Consider the following 24,643-nt stretch of genomic DNA (forward strand, 5'->3'; position numbering starts at 1 on the left):
GACATTCTTGTCAGATCTGATTAGCTGCATGCTTGTTGCAGGTGTGTCAGACAATACTGCAGATAGAGATCAGCAGGGCTGCCAGGCAACTAGTATTGTTTAACAAGAAGTAGATATGGCAGCCTCCATATTATTCTCACTTCAATTGTCCTTTTAAAGGAATGCTGTAGTGAGACAAAACCAAATCGTAGATCATTAGTTATACAGGCAGTTCCCTGCTTACAACAGTTTATACATCACTGTAACAACAAAATGTGTAAGTTGTTTAACCACTTGCCGACCGCCTTAAGCCGATGGGCGGCGGCAAGGGCTGGGCCCAAACGACCGCAATACGCCCATCGGCGGTGGCGGCGGCGGGCGTGGTTATGCTGCGATCGAGTCATTCGTGACGCGATCAGCCGCCGGCGACTGGCTCCGCCCCCCCCCGCGCTGTAACCCGCCGGCCGTTCGGAAGTGCCGGCGGGTTACTAGCACCCGGATCGCCGCATGTAATAGGTATAATAGGCTTTGTAATGTATACAAAGCCTATTATACTGGCTGCCTCCTGCCCTGGTGGTCCCAGTGTCCGAGGGACCACCAGGGCAGGCTGCAGCCACCCTAGTCTGCACCAAGCACACTGATCCTGCCTCCCCCCCCCTTCCCTCTGATCGCCCACAGCACCCCTCAGACCCCCCCCCCTGCCCTCCCCCCAGACCCCTGTTTGCACCCAATCACCCCCCTAATCACCCATCAATCACTCCTTGTCACTATCTAAAAACGCTATTTTTTTTTATAACCCTAAACTGCCCCCTGCTCCCTCCTGATCACCCCCCCCCCCCCCGTGTACTGTATGCATCTATCCCCCCTGATCACCCGCCAATCACCCATCAATCACCCCCTGTCACTGCCACCCATCAATCAGCCCCTAACCTGCCCCTTGCGGGCAATCTGATCACCCACCCACACCAATAGATCGCCCGCAGATCCGATGTCAGATCACCTCCCAAGTGCAGTGTTTACATCTGTTCTCTACCCTAAACACCCACTAATTACCCATCAATCACCCTGTCACTAATACCCATCAGATTAGACCCTAATCTGCCCCTAGGGCACCTAATCACCCGCCCACACCCTCAGAACGCCCTCAGACCCCCAGCCCTGATCACCTCGCCAGGGCATTGCTTGCATCTACTTCCCCCCTCTAATCACACCTTGAGACACCCATCAATCACCTCCTGTCACCACCTGTCACCCCTTAGCACACCTACCCATCAGATCAGGCCCTAATTTGCCCCGTGTGGGCTCTTGATCACTCGGCCAAACCCTCAGACCCCCTTCCGATCACCTCCCCAGTGCATTGATTGTATCTATTTTCCCTTGTAACCACCCCCTGAGACACCCATCAATCACCTCCTGTCACCCCCCTAGCACTCCTATCCATCAGATCAGGCCCAATACAACCTGTCATCTAAGAGGCCACCCTGCTTATGACCGGTTCCACAAAATTTGCCCCCTCATAGACCACCTGTCATCAAAATTTGCGGATGCTTATAGCCCTGAACAGTCATTTTGAGAAATTTGGTTTCCCGACTACTTACGGTTTTGGGCCCGTAAAATGCCAGGGCAGTATAGGAACCCCACAAGTGACCCCATTTTAGAAAGACACCCCAATGTATTCTGTTAGGTGTATGACGAGTTCATAGAAGATTTTATTTTTTGTCAACAGTTAGCGGAAATTGATTGTTATTGTTTTTTTTCACAAAGTGTCATTTTTCACTAACTTGTAACAAAAAATAAAATCTTCTATGAAGATGACCCCATTTTAGAAAGAAGACACCCCAAGGTATTCCGTTAGGAGTATGGTGAGTTCATAGAAGATTTTATTTTTTGTCCAATGAGCATCTTTAGGCTTTACAGGGGTGCTTACAATTAGGCACCCCCCAAAATGCCAGGACAGTGAACACACCCCACAAATGACCCCATTTTGGAAAGTAGACACTTCAAGGTATTCAGAGAGGAGCATAGTTTTTTTTGTCGCAAAGTGTCATTTTCCGCTAACTTGTGACAAAAAATAAAATCTTCTATAAACTCACCATGCCTCTCACTGAATACTTTGGGATGTCTTCTTTCCAAAATGGGGTCATTTGGGGGGTATTTATACTATCCTGGAATTTTAGCACCTTATGAAACATGACAGGGGGTCAGAATAGTCATAGATACTTGAAAATAGGAAAATTCACTTTTGGCACCATAGTTTGTAAACGCTATAACTTTTACCCAATCCAATAAATATACACTGAATGTTTTTTTTTTTTTTTTTTTATCAAAGACATGTAGCAGAATAATTTTCACGCTCAAATGTATAGGAAATTTTACTTTATTTGAAAAATGTCAGCACAGAAAGTTAAAAAAGTAATTTTTTTGACAAATTTCATGTCTTTTTTGATGAAAATAATAAAAACTAAAACTCGCAGCAGCAATCAAATAGCACTAAAAGAAAGCTGTATTAGTGACAAGAAAAGGAGGTAAAATTCATTTAGGTGGTAGGTTGTATGACCGAGCAATAAACCGTGAAAGCTGCAGTGGTCTGAATGGAAAAAAAGGCTCTGGTCCTTAAGGGACGAAAAGACTGTGGTCCTCAAGTGGTTAACCACTTCCTCTCCTCCAGGACGAGTATCTACGTCCTTGCAAAACACCCCTTTTACCTCGTGGGGAACTAGATAATCGTCCCTTGCTGCATGCTCCCGCGCTCGTTCTCACTAGAGGAGAAATGAATAAATGGGAACGCAGTTTCCTTGTCAATGATCGCCCACATCAATGAGATGGCTCAATCATCAGACGCGTAGCTAGGGGGGGGGGGGCGGGGTAGGTCAAGTGCCCTAAGGGTTCCTAAGGGTTCCTAAGGGCGCCCAGCTGAGCTGAAGTGTTTTTTTGTTGTTGTTGGTTGTTGTTGTTTTTTTTTTTGGGGGGGAGGGGAGCAGAGAAGAGGAGAGTTGTGAGCAGTGGTAGGGAAGGGGGCCATCTCCTCCCCCCCCCCCCCCCCCCTTCCCTCACATTACGGTGCTCTCCCTCCCTCGCTGTCCCCTCCATTAATGTCCGTGTGGCTGGCAGCGGCGGGGGGAACTCACCTCAGTCTCGCTCCAGCGCCGGAAGTTCGGGTCCTGCAGTCGCTGCTCTGGTCTGGACCAGAGTAGCGGCAAATCCATTCCGCGCTGCGACGAGATGGAGGTAAGTTCCGCCCGCTGCGCCAGCCACCCGGATGTTAATGGAGGGGACAGCGAGGGAGGGAGAGCACTGTAAGTTGAGGGAAGGGGGGGAGATGGCCCTGCTCACAGCTCTCCCTCTTCTCTGTGCTGCTCCCCTCCTGCTGGGAAGGGGGACACCTGGCTACCTACTCTAGGCACATATACCCCTGGCTACATATACTGGGCACATATACCCCTGGCTACATATACTGGGCACATATACCCCTGGCTACATATACTGGGCACATATACCCCTGGCTACATATACTGGGCATATATACCCCTGGCTACATATACTGGGCACATATACCCCTGGCTACATATACTGGGCACATATACCCCCGGCTACATATACTGGGCACATATACCCCTGGCTATATATACTGGGCACATATACCCCTGGCTATATATACTGGGCACATATACCCCTGGCTATATATACTGGGCACATATACCCCTGGCTATATATACTGGGCACATATACCCCTGACTATATATACTGGGCACATATACCCCTGGCTACATATACTGGGCACATATACCCCTGGCTACATATACTGGGCACATATACCCCTGGCTACATATACTGGGCACATATACCCCTGGCTACATATACTGGCCTGACATATACCCCTGACTATATATACTGGCCTGACATATACCCCTGACTATATATACTGGCCTGACATATACCCCTGACTATATATACTGGCCTGACATATACCCCTGACTATATATACTGGCCACATATACCCCTGACTATATATACTGGCCACATATACCCCTGACTATATATACTGGACACATATACCCCTGACTATATATACTGGACACATATACCCCTGGCTATATATACTGGCCACATATACCCCTGGCTATATATACTGGCCACATATACCCCTGGCTATATATACTGGCCACATATACCCCTGGCTATATATACTGGCCACATATACCCCTGGCTACATATACTGGCCACATATACCCCTGGCTACATATACTGGCCACATATACCCCTGGCTACATATACTGGCCACATATACCCCTGGCTACATATACTGGCCACATGTTATACCCCTGGCTACATATACTGGCCACATGTTATACCCCTGGCTACATATACTGGCCACATGTTATACCCCTGGCTACATATACTGGCCACATGTTATACCCCTGGCTACATATACTGGCCACATGTTATACCCCTGGCTACATATACTGGCCACATGTTATACCCCTGGCTACATATACTGGCCACATGTTATACCCCTGGCTACATATACTGGCCACATGTTATACCCCTGGCTACATATACTGGCCACATGTTATACCCCTGGCTACATATACTGGCCACATGTTATACCCCTGGCTACATATACTGGCCACATGTTATACCCCTGGCTACATATACTGGCCACATGTTATACCCCTGGCTACATATACTGGCCACATGTTATACCCCTGGCTACATATACTGGCCACATGTTATACCCCTGGCTACATATACTGGCCACATGTTATACCCCTGGCTACATATACTGGCCACATGTTATACCCCTGGCTACCTGTTCTGTGGACATCTCTACTGCTGGCCACCTATTCTGGGGACACCTATAGACCTGGGGCTACCTATTTTCCGGGAACCACTGCTGTCAGATTGAGTGTATTTTGGGGAACTGCTGCCAGGTGAGAGGGGTCTACCATATTAAGGGGGCATTCTGCCTATTTATGTGAAAAGCTGTTTATGTGCCTCATGACTGCTAAATTTGTCTTGTTGGGGGCCTCATGGTTACTGAATTTGTCTTGTTGGGGGCCTCAAGATTGCTAAATTTGTCTTGTTGGGGGCCTCATGATTACTGAGTTGGTCATGTTGGGGGCCTCATGTTTGCTCATGATTACTGAATTTGTCTTGATGTGGGGGGAGGCTCATGATTGCTGAATTTGTCTTGGAACATGCCGGAAGGTACATACTGAGGGAGGGTGGGTGAGCGTGAGCCTGTTAACCTCCATGTACATTTGGCTCCACCCATAACCACACCCACATTTATTTGGCCACGCCCCTTGTTTGGGGCGACACAACCTTCACCTTGGGGGCGCATTAATAGTCTTTGTCCCTGGGCGCTGAAAACCCTAGCTACGCCTCTGTCGATCATTTGTAACTTCCGAAGTAACACAGCCGTGCATTACTTCCTATTCACGTACTTATGGTACGCAAATGGGAAATATTGCACGAAGACATCTTGTGGCCAAATGATAAAATTACACCTACTTTTATTTTAATTAAAAGACCCACGCTTGCATTTTAAAATTAACTTTCTCCCTTCCATACTCTCCAATGGTACCCACATTTTTGCACAAAAAAGACGATGGAAAAAAAAACAAATACCTTAGTGAGTGAATATATAATAATATGTAATAATATGTATGTAGAGGGTATATTACTGTGATATTTTATTTATTTTTTAATCATGGGCTTATTAGTGATGGATGCAAAACTGAAAAAATACACCTTTTTATTTCCAAATAAAATATTGGTGCCACACATTGTACTAGGGAAATATTTGTTGCAATAACTGGGACAAATTGGCAAATAAAATGTGTCGGTTTTATCCACAGTAGAACGTGGTTTTTTTTTTTAGTTATTACCATTAAAATGCAGTTTGAATTAAATAATTCTTAGCACAAAGTACCACCCAAAGAGAGCCTAATTGGTGGTGAAAACCCCCTGATATAGATTGTTTTGTTGTAGTAAGTAGTAATAAAGATATAGGCCAGTGATAGGCAAACTTGGCTCTCCAGCTGTCAAGGAACTACAAGTCCCACAATGCATTTTCTTTTATGAATAATGATTGTGGCTGTCCGACTCCTGCAATGCATTGTGGGACTTGTAGTTCCTTAACAGCTGGAGAGCCAAGTTTGCCTATCGCTGATATAGGCGAATGAATGTAAGGAGTTCTGAAAGGTGAAAATTGCTCTGGTTTGTAAGGGGAAAAACCCTTGGAGGGGAAGTGGTTAAATCAAATTAAAAGCATGTTGACAACAACCAAACCGCATTGTTTGTACTAAATGTTTAAATCCAGTGTTGTCTGTATATACACATGACTCAAGATGCAAACAAATTTAAAAGAGCCTGAGGCGTAAAAAAAAATAAAGTAAATGTTTACCAAAGGAGTGAAGAAAGGTGGAGGTGCCCCAAAATAAATCTGATTATACCTTATAAAGGCATAAATAAATACATGAGGTATCCTACCTCTCCAGATGAACCAACCCTGAAAAACAAGGGTTTAGATCAGGAAAGGTTTATTCAATAAAACAGTTAAAGAGACACTGAAGCGAAAAAAAAAAATATGATATAGTAAATTGGTTGTGTACTATGAATAATTACTAGAAGATTAGCAGCAAAGAAAATATTCTCATATTTTTATTTTCAGGTATATAGTGTTTTTTCTAACATTGCATCATTCTATAATATGTGCAGATTACGCAACATTCAGCATTCAAAATGAGTCTTTCAGAGCAGTCTGTGCACTAATGACCTATCCTCTAGCAGAGAAAAAGAAAACAGTTGAGATAATAAAAGTCAGATAACAGCCCTCTCCAAGACTAAACTTATGCTTCATACACACTTGAGATAAAAGTCTTTGGAAAATGCAAGATCACAGACCAATTTTACCCCCTTCCATGTAGTATGAGAGCCATACTCTACACAGTCTATTCTATGGAGCTGAACTCCCCATCAGATAAAAATCTTTGCAAGATGCTGCACACAAAGATGCCCGTACACACTCAAAAGATCATTATCTGCAAAAGATCTGTTCCTGCAAAAAATCCATTCCTGCAAAATGTGTTCATAGTCTGAGATCTGCAGATCCTCATACACACTTGGTTCAACAGACTTCATCTGCATATCTGGCAATCATCTGCAGATCTGAAGATCCATCCTGGTGGATCTGATCTGCAGATGATCTGCAGATGATTGCCTGTTAAACCAAGTGTGTATGAGGATCTGCAGATCTCATAGACTATGAATGCATTTTGCAGGAATGGATTTTTTGCAGGAACAGATCTTTTGCAGATAATGATCTTTTGAGTGTGTACGGGCATCTTTGTATGCAGCATCTTGCAAAGATTTTTATCTGATGGGGACTTCAGCTCCATAGAATAGACTGTGTAGAGTATGGCTTTCATACTACATGGAAGGGGGTAAAATTGGTCTATGATCTTGCATTTTCCAAAGACTTTTATCTCAAGTGTGTATGAAGCATTTGTCGGAGAGTTAATGGCTTGTTTGCATAGAGATAACTGGAGTTTCTTAACTCTTCCTGTACTGGAATCAATTAGACTGATGTATCTGATCTTAATGTTTTATTTCTTAGCTGTACTACACATACAAATCATAATATCATAATTTTTTTTTTCGTTTCAGTGTCTCTTTAAAAAAGACAACACGGTTCTTGGGTCTCTGTCTGCTTCCTCGGGTCAAAGTGCCTATTATTGAAACCCATATACAGTACATCTGTACTGGCACTGAAACTGAATATTTGAATTTTAATATACTATATGCAATCAATAGCTTTCATTTTAAGCGTTGTTAGTATTTTTGTGTTCATGGATCCCATGATTCCGCAGTAGAGGGTTTAAAGTTGTTGCGCCACTTTTTTTTTTTTTTGGGGGGGGGGGGAGGGGTGTCAAGTAGAGTGCCCATAAAAATTATTATAAATCCCTCCCCACTATTTCTCTTGACATCTGTTAATCCAAAGAGAGCTTTGTGGGATTTGTTTTTGCTGTCCCTAAACTGCTTCATCAATAAGTCCTTTTTCCTATAGGCAGATCCTGGGCTGTTTTTCTGTTGCGATCACTCTGACATTTTGAGGAGGTCTGACTAACTTGCTGTGAATTAGTCTGATTGTCCATCCATCTTCTGTTTTTATAAAGCAACTCAACTAATGGTGCCCATTAGGCCTGAAAGATACATCGAATTTATACCAAAATCGTGATCACTAAGATCACCATTTTCGGAATCGTCAAAGCCGCAATTATCGCGATCACGTCATTTCCACATGGGGAAGTTTGAAGAAGTGGCTTCAAACTTCCTCAAAGTCCCGGCGCGTGCGGCCCGCAGCATCAGCAGCGTTGGACATACCTTCCGCACGAGTCCAACGCTGTCTGTCCTCTATCGTCGTCTGCCGGCTCTTGTACTTGGCAAAACTCCAGGTTCCTGTATGTCACATGACCTACAGGAAGTATTTCATGCATTAGAGCCTGCAGGAGGCGAAGTGGATAGACTGGCATCGCTGGACTCGTGCAGGAAGCTATGTCCAGAACTGATGCAGCTTGGGGGATGTAGGAGGCACAGAGAGACACAGAGTGGGCACAGAGACAGGGGGCACAGAGAGAAACAGCGGGAACAGAGACATAAAGGGGGCAAGAGAGAGACCCATAAGAGGCAAAGGGGGCACAAAGAGAGACAAGGGGATAGAGGGGGAACAGACAGGCACAGAGGGGGGAACAAAGCTTGATTTAATGGAAATCGTGAATTGAATCGAGATCGCAATTTCAGAGAGAAATCGCTCAATTAAATTTTTTCGTAAAATCGTTCAGGCCTAGTGCCCATACACTGTTACAATTTTTTCATTTTTTGTTTTTTCCGATCAGAGAAATCTAGTCGATTATTGAATTTGGTCTGTTTTTAAAATTCTATTCGAGGTACCATACACAAATGTTCGATTTTTTTTTTTTTTTTTTAAATTTTTTTTTCCTGAAAATTCAAGAAAAAGTATCGATTATGATGAAAAAATTGGTTTAACCAATTGTATTCTCTTACAACGTACCATACACTATACAATTTTACAATCACCCAGATTTTTCTAACCTGTCCAATCAGATTTTAATCTCAAAAACAGGATAATCATTAATTTTTCTTGATTGAATAAAAATCGAAAAGAATCCTTTTTTTTTTTTTTTTTTTTTTTTTACAATCAGATAGTTTTGGTCGAATAACGGGAAAGTCAAATGTTTCTTTATTGAACAATGTATGGGCACCATTTCTGTATCCTTTGTTCCACCAATGGACTGTCCTATACATTTAGGAACCTACCATTCATTTTTTTTTTTTTCATTCTGTATTTCCAGATTCGGCAAAGGCGATAGGCCTGATATTGGCCTCGCTCGGTGCCTGGTATATGGGGTATTTCTTTGCAGAGATATTACCTGAAGACTCTTTACAGACCGCCATTGGCAGTGTGCAGCAGTTGGGTGCCAAACCGGTCATAAAAGGTACGTTGTATTCAGCACTTCAGACCCTAATGTATATTACTGTCTCTGAAGCACAAGTGCCTCCTCGACAAGATGCTGCAGGGGAGAGAGAGAGAAACGTGTGTGTGTGTGTGTGTGTGTGTGTGTGTGTGTGTGTGTGTGTGTGTGTTGGCACGTCTGGAGGGAGCGGGCGCAAAGGTCTCGAGTGAGGAGGTGAGAGAGAGAGCTGACTGACCAGTTTCACAGGAAGTGGAAGGGCTCCTCACCAGGTACTTTGATACAGTTACTCTGCTGCCCACACAACTAGGAAAACATTTGTCCCTGATATCTAATCTTTCAGTTAGCTTGAACTCTGCAGGTACCTTTTTTTTTTTTTATGGGGGTTCTTTTGCAGATAGGTTGTTCTTGCTTTGGAACTGTCAGATCAAATTGACATCAAATAGAGAAGTAGGTTATTTATTTCCTTGTATTGTGAGCTGGTTTGACCAGTTTAGCCGCTTCGGTCCCGAGGACTCGCCTTTCATGTAAACCATTCATACACCTGCCATCGTCTACAACTGAAAATACTTTGAATTCCACGTCACACAAAAGCGTTTAGAATTATGTTCTTTCCAGCGGCCCTTCTTGTACAGGTGAATGTCTATTGTTGCAGAGGACCTAGGCAGGACGTAAGGGACTGATGTAAATATACAGCACTTGCTCAGATCAACAATACGTACTCTTGTTTCACTCTCCGATGACAAAAAATGGCCTGTATACCCGTCAGTGTGCCCAGGATGAAACCAAACGTATGTTGCTGGCCTGTAGGCAGCACATAATTTTGCTATGCAAGGGGGAGGAAGGTCGATGACACAGGACAGTGTTCATTGACTAGGTGGGGTATAGTTTGAGTGCAAGTTTTTAATTCAGATCCCATACAGACAAATCTTGAACTGTTGAAATTGTTATTGGTTCCTTTTAAAGGACACCTGAAAAGAGAGATGGCAGTTGCTGTATTGATTTCCTTTTGAACAATACCAGTTGCCTGGCATTGCCCCGTCGCTGCCATCCATTCGCATCCTCAGCTGCTGCTGTCCATTTTGGGTCCTGGCATGCGGGAAATGCCGGTATACCAATCCCGGGGCCCCAGAAGAAGCATCTCAGGCTCCTATTGATTGCAATAGACCTGTAGCCTCTAATCCAGGCTTTCTCAACCAGGGTTCCCTGGAACCCCAGGGTTCCTTGAGGACTCTGCAGGGGTTCCTTGGCATTTTTACCCCATCGTGGGGGAAAGTATAATAGAGCACACTATAATAGGTGGTGAGAGATGTGCTATAGTTAAAGTGCAGAGAAACTGCCTTTAGAGACTTGGGCCTCGATTCATCATTGTCTTTGAGATAACTTTTTCCATTTTGTTAAATTAGCGAATCCGAAGTTTAACGATTTCTAGTTGTATTCATCGAAGTTTTTCCGCATTCGGTGTGAATGCGATAAAATATCGATAACAATTCGGTAACCATTCGGTAACGTGTCGATATTTTCATTTTACAGCGGTAATTTAACACAAGGCCATAAGATTCCCGTGCAATTGTGGGTAAAAGGCAGTCCTTTGAACACTACGTAGCAACATTCTGAATAGGGCTTAACACCTGGACCAGGATTCTGGAAGTGGCTTGGGACAATGCCACAATTTCGCAAGCTGCGGCTTGATAGGAGCCTTTTCTAAAAAAAAAAACAAAAAAAAAACTATATAGTGCAGCTAGCAAATTAGTTAACCCTGGCACTGCCTGTGTTCTCTTACAAGATGATTCAAGAGAAATGCAGATGTCCTGGAATAGCAAATAAATCTATTCTCTTGCAAATTGATGTAGTTCTAGACCTTATTCTTGCCCTTCTGCACCTTTGAATCACTCTCAGCTGATACATAACCACTTCAAATGACTCCATCTTTTCTGTCAGCAATGATCTGACAGGAATAACGACAGAGCAGTGAAGGAGATAACTAATCCTAAATGTAACTCTAAACCACGCCCACTTTCGTTTTCATGAATTGCACTGTCTTCCGTTTTATCGCATCATTACAGAATGATTACCGAAATGCTCGCTAACAGCTGTAGATAAATTTGATGAATCCTGAAATCAACTTAACGAATTCGATGTTTTACTGAACTGTCGTTAACCAATTCGATAAGTCTTGATGAATCGAGGCCTTTGTCCCTGATGCACTAAGTGGTGTACAGCAATTTTACTGGTACTAATGGCAGGGGGGCAGCACATCTTAAAAAGGCAACTAGTTGTGTGTTAATAGGGTTAACCGAGTTGCTCCCCAGCTGTTAGTGCCAGTAATATTGCCATGTGCCTGCTTTGTGTATCAGACTCTGTTACTATGTCACAAGACACAGGACATTTATATTGCACTTTTCTGCTGGTGGACTCAAAACTCAAGAGCTGCAGCCACTAGGGCGCGCTCAGGCAGTAACAAAAATAAACGTATGAGATAATGAATTGTCTGTGTAGTACAGCTAAGAAATAGAACATTAGTAGCAAAGAAATAAGTCTCATTTTGTTTTCTTGCACAGGAAGAGTTAAAAAAAAAGTCAGTTATCTATGAGAAAGAGGTTCTTTGAGCTCTTAGGCCCACTGAGTTGAATTAATTCCTGTTGTCTGAAGCTCCTAAATAACCCATAAACAGTGAGAGACCTCTTGAGATAAGATTGTGCTGCAGGAAAGTTTAAAGGGTCATTATTTTTGCTTTGTTTTATGGATTCTGTAGGGGCTTCCTGTGGATAAAAACCGCCACTTACCTGGGGCTTCTATCAGCTCCCTGTAGCTGCTATGTCCCACGCCGTCATCCTCCGATGCGCCGTTCCCGCCGCTGGCCCCGGTCTAGCGCAGCACGCAGTCCAACTGTGGCTGCGCGGCCATGCTTGCTCCCGCCCGCGTCATGCCCGCGTCATCAGAAGCTTACTGCGCAGGCGCAGTACAAGAAACCTTTGTACTGCGTCTGCGCAGTAAGCTTCCGATGACTTGAACGGCAGCGCGTATTATTCGGCTATGACACAGACTAATAATTCCCGGTGTCGGCAGCAGGGAATGGGTGATCGGAGGATGACGGCGTGGGACATAATTGCTACAAGGGGCTGATAGAAGCCCCAGGTAAGTGGCGTTTTTTTATCCACAGGAAGCCCCTACAGAATCCCTTTAAAAACCAGCGTGGTTTCTAAACTGCAAATATGACAGAATGATGCAATGTTAAAAAAATAAAAAAAAAAACCCAACCCCTAAGATGACCCCCCAACCGTTCCAGTTAAAATATAAAGTTTGGGATACACATTAACAAAACATCATATACTGGTGCTATTTATGAACAGACACTGGTGCTGCACTGTATGTGGTACCCAGTATACAATAGTATGCAGGTGACTCACTGGTTGGATTGGTCAACTCCCTCTCCCTAAGCAGATTGGTCAGCTCTCCCTGTCTTCCTGTTTATCAGAGCGGGTGGAAGAGGAGTGTTTTATGGGCACAGGGCAATTTCTTTCTTCCATATCCTGTGCGTCCCAGACCTTGCAGCGTGAGCGATGAGCTTCCCCAGCATATGCAGAAACCACTGATTCTCCAGCACCTGGTAATTAAACATCGCATTGCGCATAGCTCCCAACTGTCCCTCTTTTGAAGGGACAGTCCCTCTTTGGGAGCCCTGTCCCTCTTTCTTCCTCATTTGTCCCTCTTTCAGGACGGATGTACAGATCTATGTAAAAATATGTATTTTATCTACTAAAAAGGTGTTTAGTTGACTCTAAACCTTGTCTATCTTTTTTTAAATTGATACATTTCTTATTTTCAAATGTTAATATGAAGGAAAATGAACCAAGATAGAAAGGACCAATGTGGTTTGAATTATAAAACATATTTTTCTTATGAAATCTTTATCATATGCATGACTAGTAGTCGGGGCGTGGCTAGAGGTGTGGCAGGGGTGTGGCTTAAGGTTCCACTTTCTGATCTCAAAAAGTTGGGAGGTATCAATGACACCCGGTGTATAAGACGACCCCTGACTTTTCAAAAGACTTTCAAGGGTTAAAAAGTAGTCTTATACGCCAGAATATACAGTATAAACTAAATTTAAAAAGAATACTTTTTTTTATTTTATTTTGCTACTAATTTTCTATTCGTTATTTGTACTACACATACAATTAATTATATTATGTTTTTTTTTTTTGTTTTTTTTCACTTCAAGTTTGCTTTAAATGAAAACCATCCTATAATCCAGACACTAAGCTGGCTGTCAGACTTGTGAAATGTACAGGTGTCTCCAGGGTGTGTAAGTTTAGGAGTGTTTTGTTTTCTCTTTGGGCTCTCATTCGTCTCATTGTGAAATTTTAGCTCTCGTTCTCCACCTAAGATAATGGCACCAATATCTGTCACATTTCCAGTGTCATCAAATGGGATTATGTCGCCCAATAATTCCCATAATGAGGGACGACTGTCAGCTGCCTGCAACTCCTATTTATGGTTCAGAAAGGTGGCTAATCTAATGCCTGGTACACACCATGCAATGTCACGTAAGATTGACTGGTCTAATTAATCATTTCTGATATATCTGATTTCCGTTATCTCTCCCTCTCCCTTTATTTATTGATTTTGTACAGAAGTGATCTGAAAATTGATCAAAAACAATTGTAAGTCATATTGGACTTGTCACTAATTATTGATTCGACCTGTTGATCTGACTGGAAATTGCATGGCGTGTACCAGACATTAAAGAGGACCTGTATCAAAAAAAGTCCTCTGGGGGGTACTCGCCTCGGGAAGGGGAAGCCTCAGGGTCCCAATGAGGCTTCCCCCTCCCCTGCAGCTGCAGGCAATCCAGCGCTGACTCCCCCGAAGTGTCCGGCAATCCTCCCTCGACAAGCCTGAAAAGCGCTGATTTATTTACCTTTCCTGGCTCCAGTGGGGGCGCTGTTGCGGCTTTCCGCATGGAGATGGGCGGAAATAGCCGATCTCCGTCGGGTCCGCTCTACTGCGCAGGCGCAGGAGACTTGCGCCTGCGCAGTAGAGCGGGCTGACAGCAATCGGCTATTTCCGATCATCTCCGATCGGAGAGCCGATCCTGCACTGGAGCCGGGAAGGTAAATATTTACATCCCTGCTGTTCGGGGAGCTTTATTGTCGCCGCCATGGGACCGAGGACGGGGGAAGCCTCAATAGGATCCGGAGGCGTCCCTCACCCGAGGTGAGTACCTTCCAGGGGAACTTTTTCTCGATACAGGTTTTCTTTAGAGTCCCTGAAATGAAATGTGTATGTAGAGATCCAAAACGCTACTAGGCCATGGTCCCCCTTTTTTTTAATAAATTCACTGTAAGGCCACGTACACACTCCTAACTGATGTCACCTATCAGCGATCAGTACCTAATCCCCTTGGGCGAGATCGCTGGGCCAGGCTGCACACAACCATGTCAGCTGTGTAGCTGACGATGCGCTGTGTTGCTATGCAGGGGGTTGACAAACGGTTGACAAGTGGCACATGCGTGACGTCACACTGGGGATGGGATTGGAGTCGCTGGGGTTGAGTAGTTTCACTCGGCAGATCGCTTGGGGGGTCGCCGGCTGCCATACTCACGCCTGATTATCAACTGAAGCGGTCGTTATCGTCCGCCTCAGCCGACTTAAGTTAGGTGTGTATACGAGGCTTGAGGGTTAAGGTTTCAGTAATTGTGCGTGTGTATGCATCTTAACCTCCTTAGCGGTAACCCCGTGTGTGACACGGGGTAAGCCGCCGGAGGGTGCCGCTCAGGCCCTGCTGGGCCGATTTAAATTTTTTTTTTTGCTGGACGCAGCTAGCACTTTGCTAGCTGCGCCAGCACCCCGATCGCCGCCGCCGCGCGCCCGATCGCCGCTATCCGGTGCGGCGCGCGCCCCCCCGACCCCTACGCTGCCTGGCCAATCAGTGCCAGGCAGCGCCAAGGGGTGGATCGGGTCTCCCAATGACGTCCTGACGTCGGTGACGTCATCCCGCCCCGTCGCCATGGCGACGGGGGAAGCCCTCCAGGAAATCCCGTTCTTTGAACGGGATTTCCTGATCGCCTATCGCCGGAGCCGATCGGCGGGGCTGGGGGGATGCCGCTGAGTAGCGGCTATCATGTAGCGAGCCCTGGGCTCGCTACAGGATTAAAAAAAAAAAAAAAAATTTAAAAAAAACTGCTGCGCTGCCCCCTGGCGGTATTTTTCATACCGCCAAGGGGGTTAAGGGTCTGGATCAGCTGTTTAGATATTGCTAAGGAACATTAGCAGTCAACGTAGTTTTGTAGCATTCATGGAACAAAACGGGTGCAATCCCTAGGAAACCAGAGATAGCAGATAGAGATGAGCGAGAATTGCTTTCTTGCTTACCAAACTTTTTTTTTTTTGGCAAGAAAAGCCCAATGATTCGCCATGCGGCAAAACTTGGGGGCTGTACGGAGCCAAAACCTCAGTGGGAAGAGTGGAATGGACGTCTGCTGAGTGAATCCTTTTATCCCAGGATGTACAGCAAACCCTAATAGCCAATGACCACTAATCCCATCACAGACAGATATTAAGGGGGTAGAGGAAGTTTTTTTTTCTTTTTTTTTTTTCTTTTTTTTCTTCTACATCTTGCCTTGTCTGTGTCACGAGATAGACCGAGACAGGGAGAGGAGCGTGGTGTTATTTATTTTTTTTATTATTTTTTTTTTTTTGGGAGCATTTCGTGCTGTGCAGAACAGCTTTGTATTGGTTTCTGTGAGTAAAACCGTCAGCCATAGGATTAATTCAGTGCAGATTTACTGTACCTAGGTTAGAACTGTGTATGCGCTTAGTTACGGTTACAGCAAAGTACCGGTACTTGTATTCCACCAGCTTGTTTGTTAGCTGTACACATGGCAGACACTGGCTCAATGGAGGAAAGTTTTGCTTAGACATGCTCTAAATCATTGTAGTCCTTTTTTCCTAATTTTGGAATGAACTGGTTTTAACCACTTAATGACAAGCTGACTTATAACAACGTCCTGCTAGAGCCTCTTAATGGCTCCAGGAAGTTTTTGAGTCACAGTGCTGTTGCCGCTGCGCTCGGGTGCACGTGCACGCTCCCCCGCGGGTTAACATGTGCGCTCCCCCACAGGTGCATTCCCCCGCACATGAAAATAGTGGGGAAAAAAAACACCAAAGGAAAAATACATCTTCATTTCCAAATAATATATTGTCACCATACTTTGTACTAGGGACATAATTAAAATCTTGTGATAACCAGGACAAATAGGCAGATACAATGTGCAGGTTTTATGTACAGTAGTAGTGTTTTATATTAAAACCATAGGGGATGAAATTGGAGAAATAGTAGAGTTTTTTTTTTTTTCCTTGTATTTCCCTTTGAAATGCATAGAAAATAAAGTAATTACTGAAAACAAATATCAACCCCAAAAAGCCCAATTGGTGGTGAAAAAAACAAGATATAGATCATTTAATTGTGATTAGTAGTGATTAAGCTATTGGCAAGTGAAAGGGATGAGCACTGAAAGGTGAAAATGGCACTTGTCTGTTAGGGCTGGAACCCACAAGAGCGTTTTTTTGAGCATTTTGGCAGCGCTGCGATACGCTAGCGTTTTGCCAAAACGCTCAGCTGATAATGGATGGGGCAACTTCCACAGGAGCGTTTGCGTTTCCCAGAAACGCAAACGCAGGACCTGCAGCATTTTGGGAGCGTTAGCGCTTCAATGTAAAGTATTGAAACGCTAGCAGAAACGCTCAGCAAAACCTAAACTGAGCGGTTTTGCTAGCGTTTTGCGGTTCAGTACACTGTAACAAAATTAAAAATAATTCACAGGACCAATCAGGATAAAAACGCAAAACGCTACGCACCCGCTGGGCAAAAAAATACAATGTTGCAAAACACAACCAAAAACGCGCATGAATCCGCTTGCAAACCGCTCAGACAAAACGCTAGCGGTTGCGTTTTGCGTTTGCTGATTTCAGTGGGTTCCAGGCCTTATGGTGTCTAAGTGGTTATATAAGAATGTTGTCAGGAAGGAGATAAATTCAAGTGTTGGTATTGAATCCTTCTTGTGTAGTCCCAGCTACACCTAATGTGATCCTGGCCTAGTGTTCCAGGTGACAGGGATCTAACGTTTGTGCGTGGATTTATTATGTGAGTAATTAATTTATTCTGGCACAGGCTCAGGGAGTCCATTTACTTTTCTCACACCAGGGCTGCAACAAGACGAGAAACACTCGCCTTGTGCCAGTAAACTCTTGGCTTGCATGGGATACATTTTAGCGGCAGATTCAATTCCCCAACGTCGTACTTGTGATGCCAAACAAGGGTCAAAAGGGCACTCCTAATGCAATCTGCATCCAAATTTTAGGATATGATGATTCTGTTTATATTAATTGGTTTCTAGATTTCAGCCTAGCCACATGGAAAGCAATACTGTCTTGACATCAGGTCCCAGTTATCCGGAACTCGACCATCCAGAAGTCTCGATCAACTGGCACAAAATGCCGGAAGCACTGGCACTGCTGTATGTATAGGTTCTGTTCTCTGTAGTAATCAATCAGAAACCAATGGTTGTGCCCATCAATTGCCGAAATTCCTGCTAAGCAAGTTGAATGGGATTAGTCCTTTTTTTTTTTTTTTTTTTTCAGATCGATTCTATCATGTGATCAGATTTCTTAGTGGGAATTCAACCATGAATGAGCACAAGTGATCGTTTTAGATTTATTACCGTGGCGGAAACTATCCATCAGCAGCAGGATTGTATCATTAATGGCCACCTTTAGGCCAGGGATGATGAACTCCAATTCTCAAGGGCCTGAATCAGGAAAGGTGTAGTTCATGGAGTAGAACACATTTCTCCATTCATCTTTCCATCCTAAACACTGGTATATACATGGCCTCAAGGGCTGGAGTTGGACACCTGTGTCTTAGGCTGTTTGTGGACTATGCAGGGCTTAAAGAAAACCTGTACTGAAAAAAGTTCCCCTGGGGGTACTCACCTCAGTAGGGGGAAGCCTCTGGACCCTATCGAGGCTTCCCCCATCCTGTGTCCCACGGCGGTCTCGCTGCAGCCCCCGGAACACACAGGCGTCAAATCCGACAGCCTGTGCAATATTTACCTTTTCGGGCTCCAGCGGGGGCGCTGTTGCGGCTCTTCTGACGAAGATAGGCAGAAATAGCCGATCTCTGTCGGGTCCGCTCTACTGCGCAGGAGACTTGCGCCTGCGCAGTAGAGCAGCCCGATGGAGTTCGGCTATTTTCGCCTATCTCTGTGGGAAGAGCAGATATTGCGCCTGCACTGGAGCCAAAAGGTAAATATTTACATCGCCGCCACTCCGGGAGGATTTTCTCCGCCGCCATGGGACTGAGGAGGACGGGGGAAGCCTCAATAGGATCCGGAGGCTTCTCCCACCCCAGGTGAGTACCCCCCAGGGGAGTTTTTTTCATTACAGATTTTCTTTAAAGGGAACCTGAAGCGAGTAAAATTATTTAAAATAAACACATGACATAGCTGCAAATGAATATTACATACTAACCTCACTGTCAGTTCCTTTCAGAAGCTCACCATTCTCTTCTTCCAGTTCTGACAATATTTTGTCAGAACTGAAATATACCAGTTGCTGTCAGTTATATATCGGCAGCAGTTAGAACTGAATGTGCAAGGTAATGTCCATGTTTCCATGTGGCTCAAGTGGGTGATATTTCAGTTTAACTGTGTGCTGACCAGGAAGCGGTTATGGGGTAATTGCCATTTTTAAAATGAAGGACGGAGAATTCCATTGATCACAGTGGACAAATGGGACGCAGGAGAGGAGCGAGAGAATGAGAAGTAGACCACACAGGAGGGAAGTAGGACCTATGTATAGTTATTTTGACTTTTCACTTTCTCTTTAAAGTTAACCTAAACCGAATAAAAAAAAAAGTTTCACTTACCTGGAGCTTCTACCAGCCCCCTGCAGCTGCCCTGTGCCTTCGCTGTTCTGAAACGATCCTCCACCACGGCTAAGTTTTGATTTCCCCTGATTGGCTAGTTGATGGCCTCTGGGCGGCCCTGGCCACGCCTCTCCTTGTTCACGCTCCCGTTGCCGGGAGAGTCTTGCGCAGTCGCCGTAGGAAAAACATCTCATTGCGCAGGTGCAGTGGCCATCAACTGGCCAAGTAAGTGAAACTTTTTTTTTTTAATTCAGTTTAGGTTTTCTTTAAAGCTGGGTTCCATGGCTCTGCCACCTCGGCTCTGCCACCTCTGCTTCACTAGGGGCTCGATTCACAAAGCCGTAATGAATGCTATCATGGCCGTGATAAGCTTAGCGTGTGTACAGGTTTGCGTGCGTAATAGTTAGCACGTGAACGGGAAAGTTAATGCGCGCGCGCACATGTATGCACGCTTACCCACACGCTAAGCTTATCACGGCTGTGGTGGCATTTATCCTGGCTTTGTGAATCGAGCCTTAGGTCTCGATAGTTTTTTTTTTTTTTTTTCTGAAAGTCCTGGGTTGATAGAGGAAGTGTTTGTAGTCACGTGACGCTGCTTGGAACGCGACGTGGGGGGTTAAAGAAGACTTCTGCTGGGTAGGTTTAACCCCCTAACCACCGCCACGCACACACCCACTCAAGTGCAATAATTAGGAGGATGAAATCCAAATCAGTCATTTAGAATTCTGGAGATCATCACTGCATTTGAGGCAATTGCAGTTTCCCTGCAAGCAGAATCTTCTGGCTCACATCTAATGCTGTTTACAGCATAATATTGCTCACTGGCTTTAATTCACTAAAACCTGTTCAGTTAAAATAAAAAAGTGTTTGATGGATTATTGCAGCACTTGGAAAATGGAATATAGTGTTAGTGTGTGTGCGTGCATTTTGGTATATTTATAATTTACTGTTATAAATACATTGACAAGTATCGTCCAAGTTGCATTGCATAAACCTCGAATTTGGCATTGGATCAAAACCATTAACATCTTAACTAATTTTAATATTGCACACCGTTATATTGTGGATTTATGTTATATAATGTGTGAACTTAGGAAAACCTGTTTTCATGAACATTTAATTTCCTCGAAAAATGGATGTTTGCTATTTACAGACAGATGTTGCCTGGAGGTAAAATACCGAACATCTCGCTTGTTTTACTGCATGGTCTATTCTTTGCGCTATAACATTTAGAGGGATACACCTCACAAGTCGGGAATTTATCTCAGTAGTTGGTCATTTTAGTTTTCCATGCAGTAACAGCCTTTGTGAATTGACACTTAACAAAATGTTCGGTAATATCAATAGCTTTTTGCTTTACCGCATGTGGTAATGCTTTGTGAATTGAGGCCACTGTGTGCAATTCCCAGTCAATAAGAACTGAACCTGAGACTGTCAGCCACCATTATTGGGCCTTTTCAATTCTACCCGAAATTAAATCGCTTTGTCCTGTCCCCACATCCTCTTGTGTAAAAATATAAAAACAAATATAAAACCTTCTAGACTGCTGCATACAAGGAAGACGGAAGGAAAACCGAGGAACACCTGAGATAATTGTAGAGTATTGGCTGTAAAATGTATATTGTTCTAAGAACCATTAATGAATTGCTTTAATTTCAGGGTGAAACGGCCTGATGCAATTTTAAAGGGAAATTAAGACAAAGCCTGGAATTTGCAGCACGCCTCTGCCCAGCCTACTTTCATTACTGCAAGGCCATTTCCACTTCTGTTCAAAACTACATTAAAAAAAACAGGAGTAGAGCAGGAACGCTTAGCACTACAGTATTGAGACATTTATTGCCATTGACAGGTGAATGCATAACACAAATCCAACATTGAATTGTAGTTATAGCAATACTTACCATGGCAAGTAGTGGGGGTGTTGGATGGTGACGACGTGCGCCGCAGGGTGCATGGCCTGACGACTGTTTCGCTATAGAGTAGCTTCTTACAAAGCTAAGTGTGCACAATGGTGCTGGGTGCACGGTTTGTTTATAAGCATCTCCATGCAGGACCGTCTCCGGTGAATGATTAAGCCCTGGCTTCTCCCAAAGCCTGTCCAGGCTCCAGCGTGATTGGAGGGGTTCTTGCTAGGCGTCAACATCCTGGACCCTCTACAATCTGGCTTTAAGAAACACCACAGCTGTGAAACAGCCCTCATCCAAGTCTGCAACGATCTGCTCATGGCAAGGGACAGAGGGGAATGCTCCATCCTAATCCTGTTGGATCTCTCAGCGGCTTTTGATACAGTTGACCATGAAATCCTGCTTAACAGACTGCAGGAGTACTGTGGCATCAGTGGGTCAGTCCTCCAGTGGTTCAGATCATTCCTGACTGACAGAACACAGAGAGTATCCCTAGGACCCATAATGTCCAAACCTGCACCTCTACAATTCGGAGTGCCACAAGGATCAATCCTATCCCCTCTGCTGTTTGCAATCTACATGTTGCCACTCGGCACACTTATCCAACGACATGGCCTGACGTACCACTGCTACGCCGATGACACACAGCTATACCTGTCCTTCAAACCTGGTGGAACAGACCCTACCCCAAAAATAAACTCTTGCTTAGCTGAGCTACAGGCATGGATGAATAACTGGTTGAAACTGAATGCTGACAAAACTGAGGTCCTGTTTGTCCAAAGCCAGTGCCCGCCATCAAAACAGCTCTATCCTAAAGCAACACCAATCAGGATTGGGAATTCAGACATAAACAGCTCCAACTTTGTGCGCAGCCTTGGCGTACTAATCGATGGGGAATTGAGTTTCAGAAACCAAATTTCATCTGTAGTTAAATCCTCCTTCTTTCATCTGAAGAACATTGCAAAGATTAAACATCTGATTCCCCCAGAGGATTTTCCAACCCTAGTCCATGCCTTCATCACATCACGTCTGGACTACTGCAATGCCCTTTATGTTGGCCTCCCCAAAAAGGACCTGCGTCGCCTGCAATTAGTGCAGAATTCTGCTGCCAGATTGCTAACAAACCAGCCTCGCCACTGTCATATTACACCGATCCTTCGCTCACTGCACTGGCTACCAGTAGAATGGAGAATACTCTTCAAGATTGGACTGCTGACATTCAAATCCCTGCACAGTCTAGGCCCTGGATACATGAAGGACTTTGCTGAAGCTGCACCACACCTCTCACAACCTCAGATCAGCAAGTTCTGTAAACTTGGTCACTCCCAGAGTGCACCTCAAAAAATCTGGAGATAGAGCCTTCTGCCATGCTGCCCCTACTCTCTGGAACTCCCTACCACACCCAGTAAAGACAGCACCATCCATGGAGCTATTCAAATCCAGACTGAAAAGCCACCTGTTTAGCCTGGCATTTCCAGATTTATAAAATGTCTTCCTCTGTACCACGATGGTCTGAGCCATGCTTATGCGCTTTGAGTCCCACGGGAGAAAAGCGCTTTACAAATATTATTTGTTGTTGTTGATGTATGACGTCCTACAACCAACCAGTATCCAACACCACTGGCGAAATAATGCTGCCCGTATTGGGTATAGCCAAAAAGTGAGAAAGTATTCCTACTGGCCGAGCTAAAAAGCTCCATCGTTGTCAAAAGATGCTAGTATGCCATTGACGTGCCGGGAGATTTGGGTGCAGGGTAACGCCAAAAATCGGCTCACCTGCAATTTCAAATTTCCTGGCGGCCTTAATTACTATTCATCCTCCAGGCCGCCATGGACTCAGGGGAAAGATCCAGTTCGGCTGCCCTCTATTGCTGGCGGCTGAATTGCACTGTTTTTTTATTTGGGCTCCGTCTGTTGCCGGCACCCAAATTATCGTCTGAGCACCACTATAGCCAAAATTCAAATTACAACCTATGGTGGCGCAAAAATGATCGGCACCCTTTTTGCATGTCTCAGCTGAGGACACTGAGTTGGAAATCTTCAGCGGGTGCATAGATTATGCAATTCTCATCACGAATGGGATCGGCTGCTGTGCAGAGGTTTTTGTTGAAATGTAAGGCAGAGTGCATGAGATGGGTGAAAGGGAGGACTGGGTGAGCAGCGAGGTGGGAAAAGGCATGAGGAAGAATAATAAAAGGGTAGTGAATGGAGCACAATGCCCAACTGGTGTAATGGGGCTGTGTGGTGTAGTGAAGGAAAGATGGAGGAATAATGAACTGGAGATAAATCTGCCACCAGAAGAATAAAAAGGCGGCATAATGGAAGAAAATATAGAAGGCATATAAAGTTGTGTTTTGCATAGGGAGACACCAAACTAGATCCGGTAATGGCGCCTCTAGTGTCAGCCCTAAATGCATTCACCTAATATTTTATGTGGTCCTGCGGTAGAGAATAGGGTTAATTGCGATAGTCTGATACTTTGATCTGAAGGGGCTGATTCTGTGCTGGATCTTATCTGGCAACATCAACCATCCAGCAACAGCCAGGACCTATAGAGGAAAAGAATAAAATGGCTGTTTTATATACAGCCAACTGAAGAGTATTAAAGGACATCCGGGCTAAAATGTTTAAGATTAGATCTACTTGCATCTGGTTTTTTTTTTCAGCCTTTATCAGTCTATCTGGTCACTAGCTTTTGTGCACCTCTCTACCACAATCCTGTGGCCGGGAGCATTCTGCACAATTCACAAAGACGTAAAGAGAAACCGTAACCAAGAATTGAACTTTATCCCAATCAGTAGCTGGTATCCCCTTCCCCATAAGAAATCTTTTCCTTTTCACAAACGGATCATCAGGAGGCTCTGTATAGCTGATATTGTGGAGAAACCCTTCCCAAAGTGTAATGTCAGGACCATGGTTTTGACATCACACTGTGGGAGCCTTGTTGCTTTGTGGGAAATAACAGCTGTTAACAGCAGTTTCCAACTGCCCTCTCCACCCCCTCCCCCAAAAAAACCAAACAGCATCTCTTTCCACTGACATCACCTGCCAGCAGTAAAAATGTCACCATGTGATAAATGATGTATTTAAAGGGGTCCTCTTGCCTATATAAAAGAACAAAAACTGCCACTTACCTGGGCCTTCTATTGGCCCCCTGCAGCTGGAATGTCCCATGCCGTCGTCCTCCGATGCTCCATTCCCTGCTGCCACCACCGGGCTAATTATCCATCTAACTAGACTGCGGCTGCACGGGCCGTGGCCGCCCGTCATCGGGAGCTTATTGCGTAAGCGGAGTACGAAATTTTCTTGTACTGCGCCTACACAGTATATTCCCG

At 44.6% G+C, this 24,643-nt stretch overlaps 1 protein-coding gene across 1 annotated transcript in view; it reads left to right on the forward strand.

Moving 5' to 3' along the window:
- Window positions 1–24,643, forward strand: part of FAM3B (FAM3 metabolism regulating signaling molecule B) — a 117,788-nt gene that overhangs the window by 56,976 nt on the left and 36,169 nt on the right. Inside the window, exon 2 of the mRNA XM_068266367.1 lies at window positions 9,357–9,500. Coding sequence (XP_068122468.1) covers window positions 9,357–9,500 — 144 coding nt within the window. The remainder of the gene's footprint in view (window positions 1–9,356; window positions 9,501–24,643) is intronic.

The sequence above is a fragment of the Hyperolius riggenbachi genome, chromosome 2 (assembly GCF_040937935.1).
Source record: "Hyperolius riggenbachi isolate aHypRig1 chromosome 2, aHypRig1.pri, whole genome shotgun sequence".
In the NCBI taxonomy this organism is placed as follows: domain Eukaryota; kingdom Metazoa; phylum Chordata; class Amphibia; order Anura; family Hyperoliidae; genus Hyperolius; species Hyperolius riggenbachi.